At 41.8% G+C, this 14,830-nt stretch overlaps 1 protein-coding gene across 2 annotated transcripts in view; it reads right to left on the bottom strand.

The window, feature by feature from the left end:
• Window positions 1–9,429, bottom strand: part of AP3B1 (adaptor related protein complex 3 subunit beta 1) — a 165,605-nt gene extending 156,176 nt beyond the window's left edge. For both annotated transcript variants that reach the window (XM_075410692.1, XM_075410693.1), the window contains exon 1: window positions 9,190–9,429. In XM_075410692.1, the coding sequence (XP_075266807.1) occupies window positions 9,190–9,326 (137 nt within the window). In that variant the 5' untranslated portion in view covers window positions 9,327–9,429. The remainder of the gene's footprint in view (window positions 1–9,189) is intronic.
• Between the last annotated feature and the right edge of the window lie 5,401 nt (window positions 9,430–14,830).

The raw sequence follows: 14,830 nt of genomic DNA on the forward strand, positions 1-14,830 counted from the left end.
TTGTAATCTTTGCCACCACAGTGCCAAGCATCACACTTGACAGATCTGCAATGGCAGAACGTGATGGACATCACAAAATACATCCAGAATAATACATTCTCTTCAAATCACTGGTCAAATGTTAAGCAGAGGAAGACTACTTCTAACTTTCTTCTATGTTCTCATATTTTATGGTGGTAGCCTTTGAGATAAATACTACTTTTGTTTTCCACCTCGGAGCACTGCTTGCTTCACATGCCTTTGCACCATTTCCAGATACGAGAGAGGTACGGATAGGATAGGTCCTGCAACAGGCCTACTGGTTAGGATAAATTTTATAGATGTTACTGTAAGAAAGTAAACAAAAAACACTGGCTAGATTTTTCTAGGTCTCATTCTCTTCCATGCTCCCTCTACTCCCCTACCACTGAAAAGACAAAAAAACCAAACCTTAAAAAATCCCCACCTCAATGTCCCAAAATAACAGTAAAAAAAAAAAACCAGCTTCACAGTCAGAAGAACTATTTTAACAGCCTGGAGTCTTATGCAACAGCATTCTCCATGCTGATTACAGCAGACAGCAACTAAAGAACCACTCTGAGTATGCTGTACTCCTGTTAGCACACACTTGGTCACTAAAACTGGAACCTGGCTCAGATTAAGACTAAGGTTTCAGATTCCGTTGAGCATCATTACCTTCTTTTACAAAAAGAAAAAAAACAGAGGGTAGGCATAACTGTACATCAGTGAGGTTTAAACCATTCATGCCAGTAATAGCTCTGGGCCTCTCTCTCAGTTTGTCTTCTCACAGGAACTGTGACAAGCCTTTAATTGCACTAACACACTAATCCATATTACACAGCTTATCTTTTGCCACTGCACACACATATTCTGAATGTCTGTTGTTAAGAGAACACTTACTCCACCTTGATAAAACACACGTTTATTATATCTCCTATTCCTTTTAGCAATACCATAAGATGAAATTCATAAAATGTCAGCATTTACTACAGCTCTAACGTACCCAGTTACTGAAAGAAGTCACCCACTAATCATAAGGCTTTCTTCATAAGAAGCAGAAGTTTCTTAAGTATGAAAACTGCAACTGAAGCCCAGCTGACAATGCAACAATAACTCTTCAGCTACAAAATCATTACTCCTTGAAGTTTATCAGCCTGCTGATTTACGAAATAAGAATTTAATTATGATTCCCCATGTCATCTGTATGCCCCAAAACCTGGGAACTGTTTTAATCACCTCTAAGAAATGGGACGGAACTTTAAACAAATAAACTCGTGGCTAGCCAGAGGCTTTTCATACACAAGGACAGCACTGTATTACTGCAAGACAGGATACAGGAAATGGCAAACAAATCCACCACAGGAGAGCAAGCAAGCTTCACCAGCTCTGATATTATGGAACCACCTGTTAAAGAACAACAACAGAAGTTACAAAACTCCCATTCAACAGAGTCTTAATAATGTATTTCTTGTTTTAAGTTCTCCATCCACTACATACTTTCAGCTACACAGTATCAGCTGCACTGTTCTCACACAGAAAGTCTTTAGGAGACTTCAGTCTGTATGACACAATTTCAACCACAGCATACTACGATTTTTTTTTTTTTTTTGCCTGCAGCACAGCAAAACGTTCCCATGTGAAGTTCAAAATACTGTCAATGTTACCAGGTTTGAAGCAGACAATCCACACTGACAGAGCAGCTTAACCTTTGGTCTTGGCACCCAAGTAGTAATCAAGCGCTATGGAAGGTCCCATGTCCCCCCCAAAAAATAATTAAAAAAAAAAATTAAAAAACAGTTTTTTACATTTTACTGGCACTGCAAAATCCTTAAAATAAATTGGCCAATTCTAGCTCAGGCTACTGTATAAACTCTAAGTAAGTTTGAATTTAACACTTAAACAGGAACTGGAAATTTATTTCAGAGCCATATAACATGGTAGTTAAAACAGTAGTGAATACATGCTGGAATTTGAGTTTATTTTGCTGTTGATTTGGGGTCTTCCTCTATCAAGAAAACTGAGTTTCACTGTGTTTCATTCTATACCACAAACTGTTTCAATGACATCTTGTGGTGCTATTCAGTATTGCCACCCTCTTCCGTTATAGCACTACTTATATTTATTGCCAATTCACAACACCAACACAGAATTCAACTATTACTGCAAGGGAGACTCAAATCATTTGGTTATAAGCATAGCTGTACTGTGGTTTAAAGCGAAGCTGAGATAATAACCACCTCTAATTTTTCAATCTGAAAAACATACTACCCAAAAAGCAAACTTGATAGTTTTAAAGGATAGACAGCAGAAATGGAAAACCAGGATAACCATACTATACTGTAAGGCTGACAGCCACTGAGAAGAACAAGACTAGTTATATGGACTGGTTATAAGTTGAATGCTTTGCCACTAGTTTCTTAAATGCCATCTGGATGGTTTAGGTACAGTCTCATTCTTCTCAGTAAGGAAACATAGAAAAGTGAAAGTTAGAACTGAATAAAGCATGTTCCCAGTTTCCTGTCACAAAACTACTGTACCCGAACAATGCTTGAGCAGCTCAGTGAACAACCACCCCTCAGGCGCTGCTACCACCAGCATCAATGCAGGTATGTAAAAAACCTACATTTCAAAAGCTCTAACCAGATAGCAGCTAGTATCACAAAGCAGTTTGAGAGTCTTTCTGGAGAGGACTGTGATTTAAACCAAGTTCATCGGTTATCAGTAGAGTAACTAGACACTACTTTACACAGCATCAAGAACAGTTGTCTGAAAGGATGAAAAGTATCAATCTTGGAAACCCACTGCATACAACCTCTTCTGACAGTGCCCATACCTCCGATCCTGCAGGGAGGCTTCTGCAAGAGAAAAACCTTCTTTGGTGGCAGAGATGAGTTTCCTGAAGGCTGAAAACGTGCTGAGGTGGTGCTGCCACTTAAGTAGTTGTGCCAATTTACAGCCTGTCTTGAGGCCAGTGATCAGAATTTGCAGATCACTTTGCAGCATTTGATAGCTGTGAAGGCACTGCAGAAGAATGAGAAGTAGTATTTCCAGCTTTTGTAAAAATGGCTCAAAGAGACTTCTTTTAAATATTCCACCACAAAGGTGGTGCTGTCACTGTCAGAATGCACAACAGTGTTAGAATATTTACATATATGCCCACAACATTTCAGAAACACTGTTCAAGAATGCTACAATTCTGTTCATCTTCTAGTAGGATGCCAAAAAAAAAAAAATCTTTATATGACAAACGAATTCTGGCTTTCCTCAAAGTAAGAAAACTACCACAGGGTGGCACAGACAAGGACAGTCTTCAGAAAAGCAGAACTAAGAAAATCTGGAAATTCTTGCAAGTGTCACCTTTATGTTAGAACAGTGTTACAGAAATGTATTTTTAATGTCATTCAGGACGTAGGTCATAGCAAGCATCTAGGGCAAGTACGTGACACCACAATAACTATGCAGAAACCACAGTGAAGACCTTGAACTATAAAACCTGTCTTTCTGAGGAAATAAAAAAAGCCTCAAAAAAATTTTAATGACTACATTACAGAGAATCACAGCAAATCAATAGTTCATTGCTTGCATTCTTGTATGTGCCAAGTGCATGGCAATAAGAATATATTCACTGTGTGTCACTTCCCATCAGACCTGACTGATTTCAGCTGCGGAAGTGCTCTGCAATACTATGCCCATGTTCGTACACTGTACTTAGTTCCTATCCTTGTACTGACTACAGGGTTCAGATTTTATCTTGTAGAGACATCAGTTGATCCGAAGCATTCATCTTTGCTGGCTTGTACATCCTACCAAAATGGGCATATCACCATATTAACGGGCATGGTGCCATTATAACAGATGGGGAAAGAAAGTATTTGTGCCAATGAGCTAGTGGATGCATCAAGTTTGAATACTTGGGTTGGAGTCTCCTCCAAGAAATTCACAAATGGCAGTCTATGCACAAGCATTCCCTGACTGGTTGAACAGTACATGCCAAGGCAAAACGAGATCAATTTAAGATTCCAAGAACATCTCTGGCAGCTGTTGAAAGCAAGTTTTTAGCTCTGATGAATTTGGAAAAGTCTTTTGCACAGAGAATTGGGGAGTGAGTATCTTAATGAAATCACCACCTTAGATCAGCCCTCTCGAAAACAGGTTTGTAAATCTCAGCAAAAAAAAAAACGGGTTTCCAGACCTGACGGGTTTTCTGATGAATAGCTCAACAGAACGCATAAGCCAGAGCTGCAGGGGAAAAAAAAAAAATCTAATAAATTACAAATGTATTTTGCTTGGCAGGAATACAGTTTAAAGATGCAAATCAGTAAAGCTGAAAATGCATGTTATATATTTTGCCATCTGCTTCAATACTGTACTTATCAATTCATATCTACTGATATCACTCCTGTTCACAAGTTTTTACATTTGGGTTAGATAGAGCAATAGCTACTTTTTTCTGAAATCGTATCACTTCCAAGAACCAAACATTATTATATTTTAATATTACCTGCAGATAAATTTTGTTTAAAAAGCATTTAATATAGATGAAAACCCTCTGTCCACCTGCAGTTAGCCATAGGCAGTAATAGCTGCACCCTAATGTATGCAATTAACATGGGTTTTGTGTTACTAATTATCTCTCCAAGATTTCTTAGAAGTTGGAAGGTGGTTAGATTTTTCAACCCCTCTACACAGAGCTGTACAACAGTACATAGTGTAACTATAAAAAGAGCCTATTAACTTCGGTGATGTGCATCAAGCAGTATCTCTCTACACTACACAGATGATTTCGACAGTCTTCCAAGTAGGCAGTGCTTATTTCACGGATTCCATCAATCTAGACTATGGAGATATAGCTTGAGGTCCACTGGCTGGATTCAGCTTGTTCACAAGATTTACACGACACCGTGGCTCTTCTAATTTTTTCTGCCAAAAACTCCTGTTACGGGCAAAGACTTGTCTGCATACCACTTCCATTATTCTGGTGGCCTACAACCTGACCCTTTTTCTTCTTTTTCAGACCTGAGGGGCATGTGGATGTCGTACTTCTGGAGCATCTACAGTGACCTATGTCTGAAACATAACCAGTTCACAGACAAGTGTCAGACTACCTACCCAGATACATGAATAAATTCCCCAAATGTAGCTATACAAATTGTACAAAGGAATAAAGCAATACCATACATGCCAGCTCATGTGACAAGCGTGAAGGAGGGAGAGGGGAAGGAGAGGAACAGGCATCTCCAGCGATGCAGTGGGACCCATTCCACACAAGACTTAGACTGACTTATCTCAGGTACGTGAGATCTTTCAATTATTCAGTTATTGAGATATTTAACAGAATGAACACGGTTTCCATCCTCTGAACATGAGATCCACCTCTGATCTATCTGAAGTGACCTAACTAACCAAAAGATTTTTTAAAAGCAAGACATATCAAATAGGCAAGTTATATTTGCCTCTCTAGTACTGCAACCAGCTCTGGAGCTTCCAACGTAAGAAGGACATGGATGTGTTGGAGTGGGTCCAGAGGAGGGCCATGAAGATGATCCAAGAGATGGAGTACCTCTCCTACAAGGACAGGCTAAGGGAGTTGGGGCTGTTCAGCCTGGAGAAGAGAAGGCTCTGAGGTCACCTCACAGCAGCCTTCCAGTATCTGAAGGGGGTCTACAGGAAGGATGGAGAAGGACTTTTCACAAGGGTGCGTAGCGATAGGACAAGGGGGAATGGCTCTAAACTAAAAGAGGGCAGATTTAGATTAGATATTAGGAATAAATTCTTCACCATGAGGCTGTTGAGGTACTGGCACAGGTTGCCCAGAGAAGGTGTGGATGGCTCCTCCCTGGCAGTGTTCAAGGCCAGGTTGGATGGAGCTCTGAGCAACCTGGTCTAGTGGAAGATGTCCCTGCTAATGGCAGCTGGGTTGGAACTAGGTGATCTATAAGGTCCCTTCCAACCCAAACCATTCTATGATTCAATATCCACAGAAAAAGCTAGCCCCCATCTCATATTTGTTCCAAAATCTCTTATTCAAGAAGAGTTTCAGTTTAGTCAAAAGCAGTAAGAAAACAGTTTCTTATGTACGTTGTGCTTAATTATAATTTACATAATAGGGTTTAGAAAAACCTCCTCCTTTCCTCACTTCTTTTGTCCTGAATATTTACACAGTTACCTGATAGAAGCAAACAAAAGTTGTATTTTTACATTCTTTTCTTTCCCCCCCGCCACTGCAACGGATACACACATATTAACTACTGAGAAACATACTACTTGCACACGGTGCGTGCAACCTGTTGCACCTTGCTTATATTAAGATACCTGTTTATTTCAATGATTAGTTCATCTTTATTGAACTTCTACCAGTCAAACTTTCCACTTACTCGGGTTTAAGATGTCACCACAACAGAAGTTTCGAGGAACTGAAATATTTTCATTACTGATAGCATATGTCTCAACCAAACTACAACACTAACATGCTGAGAAAATACTATATTCATTAACTGAAGATTCTATTTGTAATTGAAAGTTATTGAATAAATCATTGAATTGCTAAAGGTAAAAAAGGCAGCTTTAGCAGGAAAATAAGACGTGCACTTCTGACACCAAGCGATGCTCAGAACTTCTAGATGGTAAGTACTCCAGCTGAGTGTTTTTACTGAAATGCCAAAACCAAAACAGTTGGGACAAATAATTTATATTAGGTCACCTTCAGACTTCTCATTTCTGTCTTTATGTGCACCCTGTCATAGGCCATTCTATACAACAAATGCTGCAAGACTGAACACAGTCTATCCTAATAAACAACTTGTTTATTTCAGAAACATTTTGTCTCACTTCATGACAAACAGGGAGAAGACAGACAACATAAAAAGACTCATTTTTTTAAAGAACGCGTTTACAGTAGTATATTGATATTTATTCTTTTACCACATGACACTGTTCAGACTAACTGGCAAGTGCAGGCCTCTGGTCCAACAGTTACTGTAGCAACATTCTGCACTGCATATCTGCCCCTCAGCTGACAATGAGCACTTCTTACATCATCAGTAGGTCTAAGGAAGAATCCCCGTTTCTCAGCAACAAAAAAAAAGTTTGCCAAGCAGTGAACCACAATGGTATGAGACATAACCATATCTAAGACCACATTCAGCCGTGTTGAGCAACAATCAAGAGAGATCAGCAAACAAACTCTGAAAAGTCATAAAGTAATTTTATTTTCACCAGCAGAATACCCCACTATCCCCACACTTCAATATGCAAGACCCAGAGAAACATCTTGCACTTCTCTGTACACCCAGTAGGGGGGATTCAGATCTGCTCAGTTTAGAGAACACAAATCCAAACCACCAAACCATACTATTGCCCCCCATCTGGGCTACAGTCCCTGTCCTGAGATTTCTGCTTCAGCTCTAAGGAAAGGCAATCTTGTTTGCTTCCCAATAAGGAGTTTTTGGGCTATTACTAGTGTAGACTACATGACATGCATACTATACTTTTGACAAATGACTATGGCATTTTCCAAACAGACTGCAACACAGTCTGCTTTTCAAGCAGTAACCATCACTTGCAGTCCAGTGGCTTTTTCACGCTACACAAATTTCGTAATCTTCCCTGCACAGAGTCTGTTCCTCAACAGTCCACACTCAGAGCTTACGCACACAGGTTTAAATCACGGATAACTTCCCATTTCAATGAGAACTTTTTTGTCAGCTACAAAAGACCAGAGATCAATGCCTGCTTTCTTCTCAAGCCCTTCCTTTAGCGGATGGGCCTTCTCTCCCAGCTCATAAGTGTAAGAGCAGCCCTGGAGGAACAATTAATTAATAAGGCATGCATAAAGATCACAGGCAATTCTGATTCTTCCATATTAAAAGACAATAATATACATACATCTGTACAAAACATCTCAGGACCCCAGAGCTGTGTTTGTCCCTGACCATTGGGCAGCCTCAGGTAGAACAAGTCGCTTCAGTTCTGCATCTGATAAAACATTGAGAGCTATACTTCACCTACAAAACAGCCTGAAGTCTATGATTAAATGAGTTATGTAGAGAACTATGGCCATGACTAATGATTGGGGTATGCCCCCTCTGTGGAAAGAAGCAGCAAAACGATGGTTAAGAAATAAACTGCAAAGTTGTTTCTGTGGAAGGAGACAGGAAAAGAAGAGTGAAAACAACATAAATCAGCTAAAACACCCAAGTCCGCAGAGGGGCGTCCATGCTAGAGCAGCAAAAATTTTAACCGGAATATAATGAGACAGCGAAGTATTTAGTGGGATAGCAGTGCAAGAGAAACATGACTTATCTGGCAAACTGAGGAGGCCTATGAGCTGCTGTCTCACAGAGCTGAGCATCAGAGTGACAGCAGCTTCACGTTGCTGTGATTTACTTTGATGTGGCACAAAAATAAACACAACAGTCGAGGTTTCTAGAGCATGGATGTCCTCTTTGTGCAGAGCAAACAAACTGAAGACGTGATTGATTTTCTAATGTACATGAGACCTTAGTTTACGGTGCTTTTTATCGGTTGCTCTTGGAATAGATTTCCAATTTGCTGTAGGACACATTTCCAGCTTCGCAAACCTCTCAATCCTTCCATTCAGACACAATTTTTTTTTCCTCTCCAATTCGCTTTTCCTTTAAGAAGCCGCAGGCTTTCCGTGCCAGTGTGCTTCGGCTGCTCGTTCTTGGCGTTTTTTTTTTTCCTCCTCCATTTCCTCATTTCGACTTCTGACCAAGGCACAGCACTGTTAACACCCACTTCAGGCTCGCCACGACCAACTACAACTCCCACAAACACTTCCAAGCACTTTTATTTTTTTTTTAAATACATTTGAAGGCAAAATTAAAACTAATGCCAGGGTGGTCAGCTATCAAAACAGAGAAAAACATTATAAGCAGGTTCTCAAAAAAAAACTTTACAGACTACCCGTTCCGCTACGGACACCTTCCAAGCAAGCACGCCAACTTTTCCACGGAGTCACGAGGGGGTAACAGCGGGCAAAGGCGGATTCCCTGCCCCGCCACCGCCCGGGAGCGGCCCCGGGGCCAGGCCGCGCCGCGCTCCCGGCCCCCGCCCCTGAGGGCAGGGTCCCGCCAGCCCAGCACGGTCCCCGCGCCCACGGAACCGGCCGCCGCTCGCCCGCCCAGCAACCCCGAGGGCCGGGCCCGCACCCCGCCCGCCCCCCCTTACTTCTTGGTGTCGCTGCTGAAGAGCCCGAAGGCCGCGGGAGCCGCAGGGGTCGCGGTGGGCGCCGCCTCCTGGCCCAGCTCGGCGGCAGTCGCCGCCTCTCCCCCCTGCTCGCCGTAGCTGAGCCCGTTGCCGGACATGGTGGTGACGATGGTAGTGCTGATGCCGGCGCCGCCGCTCCGCGCCCGCTTCGCCAAACTTACCGGCGCGGCGCACCCGAGCCCTCCCCCCAGAAGCGGCGGGCACGCGCAACCACGGCGGGGCGGGGCGGTCACGTGGCGGGAGGCGGAGCTCTCGTCGCCCCGACGTGCTGCGGTCACAGCGGCGGCCCGGCGGAGGGGCGGGAGGACCGGCTCCCTGAGCGCCCCCCACCGCCGGACCGGCGCTGCCCGCCCGGGGAGCGGGCCGCTGTTGTCGCGCTTCTGAGTGGGCTTGGCCGCCCGGCCCCGCGGAGAAGGGAGCCCCGGGGCCTGGCTTGCCCTGAGGTGGGGGTACCCTGGCCCTCCGCCGTGCCTTGGGCGCAGCTGTTTAAAATCCAAAGTGTGTTCCGTAGCACCAGCTCGTGTGTACACTTCTGGTTGAAACTGAGTCATTACTGCCATTCAGCGAGACCTGGACAGGATGGAGAGCTGGGCAGAGGAACCTGATGAAGTTCAACAAGGGCAAGTGCAGGGTCGTGCACCTGGGGAGGAACAACCCCATGCACCAGTACAGGCTTGGGGCAGACCTGCTGGAGAGCAGCTCTGCAGAGAGGGACTTGGGTGTGCTGGTGGACGACAGGTTAACCAAGAGCCAGCAGTGTGCCCTGGCTGCCAAGAAGGCCAATGGGATCCTGGGGTGCATCAAGAAGAGAGTGGCCAGCAGGTCAAGGGAGGTTGTCCTCTCCCTCTGCACTAGTGAGGCCCCATCTGGAGTACTGTGTCCAGTTCTGGGCTCCCCAGTTCAAGAAAGATGGGAGCTACTGGAGAGAGTCCAGCAGAGGGCTACGCGGGTCATGAGGGGACTGGAGCATCTCTCCTACGAGGAAAGGCTGAGGGAGCTGGGCTTGTTCAGCCTGAAGAAGAGAAGGCTGAGAGGGGACCTAATAAATGCTTACAAATATCTGAAGGGTGGGTGTCAGGAGGATGGGGCCAAGCTCTTTTCAGTGGTGCCCAGTGACAGGACAAGGGGCAATGGGCACAAACTGAGGCACAGGAAGTTCCGTCTGAACACGAGGAAGAACTTCTTCCCTCTGAGGGTGACGGAGCACTGGAACAGGCTGCCCAGGGAGGTTGTGGAGTCTCCTTCTCTGGAGATATTCAAGACCGGCCTGGACAAGATCCTCTACAGCCTACTGTAGGTGACCCTGCTTTGGCAGGAGTGTTGGACTAGATGACCCACAGAGGTCCCTTCCAACCCCGAACATTCTGTGATTCTGTGATTACCAAGCAAACACACTTGACAGAAGGAGATGCCAATACAGGATTTATTAAGAGTGCAGGGCTGCTATAAGGCCTCAGTAAGTCACCTGCTATGGATGCCAACATTGCGGTTTCGTTCTGCGATCTCTCACAGCTTTTTTCCTTGTAGCACTGTCTCCTGAAAGTCATGGCTGAAAGTGTAGAAGTCTCAGTGTGAATATTCTTGACCATTGCCATTTAACCTGTTATTTCTTTAGACTTCCATTTTTGTCCTGCCCTTTGCACTGTTTACAGCAGCAGCTGTCGTTAGTTTTCTTTCCCTGTAGGTGGAAATACCTTGTTATAATTACCATAAACAGTCACAGCAACTGATACTCCTCCAATAATGTGACTTGAGGCGGACACCTCTCAATCACACCAAGTCAGATGGCATCCTACATCCTGAGTTTTAAAGGATCAAAAGCCAGAGTAGGCTGCTGGAGAACTGAGTGTGAAACAGACAAAAAAGGACACTTACTTTCTCCTGAAAGTTTAAGATGTTGCTCTGATCTACAGTGAGATCTGAGAATTCATATCAGCAGTCCTTAGAAATTGTCTCTCGCTGTTTTTCAATCTGTGCATTAATTTCAAAATGTAACAGTGAGAGCACTTTAGCTGTGGTCCCAATCGTGGTGATGCTTGTGCGAAGGGACCCCTTGCTTACCTCTTTTATATGTGTTGTAAGGCACATGCAGTTTAGAAATGGGTAACCTATACTAGGGCAGGTCCAGAGTTTGTCAGGTAGAACTTTTCTAGCTACTTTTAAGACTGACTGCCTGCCTGAAGCAAGAGGCCTCCACTGCTTACTTCTTTGTATAAATCTAAAGAACAAGTATTTGTTATTAGCTGTAAGAAACACCGTAAGTACAAGAAACTAATTCTTTTATTACTACATATAACACTTACAAAGTAATCTTAGAGGAAGGACTAACAGAAAAAGAGAAGTGTAGACTTGTAGAACATTTCAGAGGAATTTGTGGGAGTACAAACATGAGGAAAAGCAGACAAACAGGCTATTGAGGCAGATGATCATGCGACTGTGATATGAGGAGCAGATAATAACAGTGAAGCGGAGCTTGGAAAGGCCTTGAAACTGAGAACAGAAAGCAAATACATGAAGATTTATTAAGTATCATTAAACAGCCCTATCAGGAATGCTAGCTATGAGCTCTTGCTATCAGCTCTTGCTCTCTAGTTTTAGCCTGAAATACGCCACAACTGTTCAATGAATAGCCATTTCCTGGTTATACAAACTCTTCAAAATCACCATGCAGTGATAATGTATTTGCACATTGAATTTACACCTAGATGAAATTATGTCAAAATTACTGAATGGTAAAACACAAAATCCTACCAAATCTGAATTCCCAACTTACCTTCAGCAATTTCAGTATTCTATAGTTCAAGGTTTTGTGCTGAGTGAGAAAAGTAACAGACAAGGCTTAATACAGGGAACACAGAAGGCTTTTGCTTCTCAGTTTACCACTCATCACATTTCTTTGTGAAACCATTTCACCTCCATGATTCATACCATCTTCACAACTGCTACTTCTACAGTATCTGGTAAATTGCATAGTTTTTTACTCTTCCATTCATAGATGTAAACAACTATATAACACGTGTTGTATGGACATAGCTTTTAAAAATAATTGCACTGAGCAATAACTTCCAAGGCTCTACGGAAGGGAAGATGTATTTGTATGGATAAGTACGTATGCATTTTCATCACAACTCAAATGCTGTATATACATACCCATTTAAGGGGAAAAAAGATTCGTGTTATTCAACAAACAGTAATTTTGTAATTCAGACAAACACTAACTTTGCTCAGCTTCCTGAAGCATTTGCAGAAGATACTTTGCAGTGTTTTTTAACAGTCACGTGCATGTTGTGGTTTTTTTTTAAGCTGAGTTGGGCTGCCGTATGCTTATTTGGTGCCCTCTTGTGGCTCAGGTTATTAATGTGCTGTTCGTCAAGAGAAAGAGGAGCTGCCACGGTAAGGAAACCAATTTTTGTCGGAATTCAAGCACTGCATAACAAAAATGCCAAGATATTAAATGCTTTGCTCATATTTTCTATATTTCTGATAGTTTCTGATATACCTAAGATGTGCTGCTATTGCAGATCCTACACAAACGTGCAACAGTTTTGACTTAAAATTTTTTTAGTAAATGTTGTTGATGAATGAGAAGTAATGATATAACGTAAACTTCTGAATATTAAGATTTTTCATTCAGCAGTGATTTAGAAATCTGATGTTTAATCAGTTACTTTAAAATTAAGCATCGAAAACTCATCCCCTGACTGGAATAATGGGTTTTCAGTCATAGAATCATAGAATCATTAAGGGTGGAAAAGACCTCCAAGATCATCAAGTCCAACCATCAACCCAACACCACCATGCCTGCTAAACCATGTCCTGAAGTGCCACATCTATGCATTTTTTGAACACCCCCAGAGATGGTGACTGCAGTGTTGTTTCAAAAGTACTTGTTCTCCATTCCTTCTTAGCTGAACTGGCTAACATATTATCTGCAGGAGCTGCTCACATATGTGCTGTTGAAACTGAGCAACTCCATATTCTCTTTTGTTCCTACAGCTCTTCCATAAAATCTAAAAATTCTAATAATAAACACTAAAATTACACAATAAGCGTATTCTGGCTTTGTCAATGAATATTCATTTGAATAGTTATGAAAATTTTGCTTAAATGATGCATTGACAAAGTAGAAAGCATAAAGCAAAATCATACAACACAAAAGAGAAAATGTTTGAAAAATAAAAGAATTCTTCAACTATATCAGTTCTTCAAGCATAAGCATGCAAAATAGATATTACTGGAATTAGCACTTTCACATATATATAAAATATGATTTTACTTTTACTTTTAGATAGAGAGTATCTTGGAATTAAAAAGATTAATATTAGAACTATTACAGAAATACGAAAATCTCCAAATGTAAAGAAAACCAAAGGACTAAGTACTCTTGTACTGATATCATACCTGGTATGTTCAATTGTAATTAAAATCCATGTAAGATCCAAGGTGAATTAGTCTTCAAAACTTTCACTATAATTGAAAAAAATATTTCTTAATTCTTTATTGTTTAATGTTCCCAAATATTTAAATACCATACCATCAAATACCATATCAAAGTAGAAAACATAAATTAACTTGCTACAAATTCCCAGTTATATGTTATGCTCACAGAACTCAAGTAATGAGTTTAAAATGTTGAAATCAATGCTCAAATGTTTAGTGACCTGTATCCTAGTTTATAAAAACGCATAGTCCTATAGAATGAGAAAATTTCATGTATCTCAGAAGATTTAACTAGCTGAAAAAAATCGGGGGGAGTGGGACGGTGCTCTCAAATATGCCAGCTAGCCACAACTACTTTTCTAATGCAGCCACAAGTTGCAGATTCACTCTTGATCTACCTCGTTCATGTCAATTCCAGGTTTCCCCCTAGATCTATAGGCATACCTACTATGGGCATGGGTTTGCCAATTTATCTTCTGCTTTTCTTAATCTAGTGAAGCACAGGGTCTACCTAAGTTAGGACAAAATCTTTAACTGTTTTAAGTAATGCATCTTAAACAACTTTTTAAAATCTTGTGCCAGAAACAATTTATACTGTAACATATCTAGCTGGATAAGGTTACTGGGTTGAGGTCAACTCCAGACTTCTTCAGGGATTTGCATTAGCTGACAGAGTAGAACAGAAGTTTTTCTGACTTTATTAGCATTTCGCAGTTTGCTAGTTAAAGTTTGTAAGATAGTATATTTATTTAAATATATTTTTTAGCTAGTTTGGATTAAAGGCTTTAAGAAGGAGGTACATGTATATGGTTCATGTGTTTTTTATAACACCTCTTCTTCATTATTGTGCTGTCTCCCAGCCATTACCTAGCAACTCCCCAGAGTCAGGCTGCCTTTGAAATACATACTAATATAAGCAGGGGGAAGGCTAGATGTAAGCATGTTGCGACTTCCATAAGCACACTGTGACTTTCTTGCCATGGTGTCAACTATGCATATGTCCTGGTATAGATTACAGCAGCATGGGAACAGGTTTTACTGATGTTGGATGAATATAGCATCCAAATACTTTCCACTGTAGCTGGAGCACAATGTCCATCAAACATACCACCTTCCTACTTCTGCAGCATTCAGCATGTATCTCATCCCATGTGGTGGGAAA

Source organism: Opisthocomus hoazin, chromosome Z (genome assembly GCF_030867145.1).
Source record: "Opisthocomus hoazin isolate bOpiHoa1 chromosome Z, bOpiHoa1.hap1, whole genome shotgun sequence".
In the NCBI taxonomy this organism is placed as follows: domain Eukaryota; kingdom Metazoa; phylum Chordata; class Aves; order Opisthocomiformes; family Opisthocomidae; genus Opisthocomus; species Opisthocomus hoazin.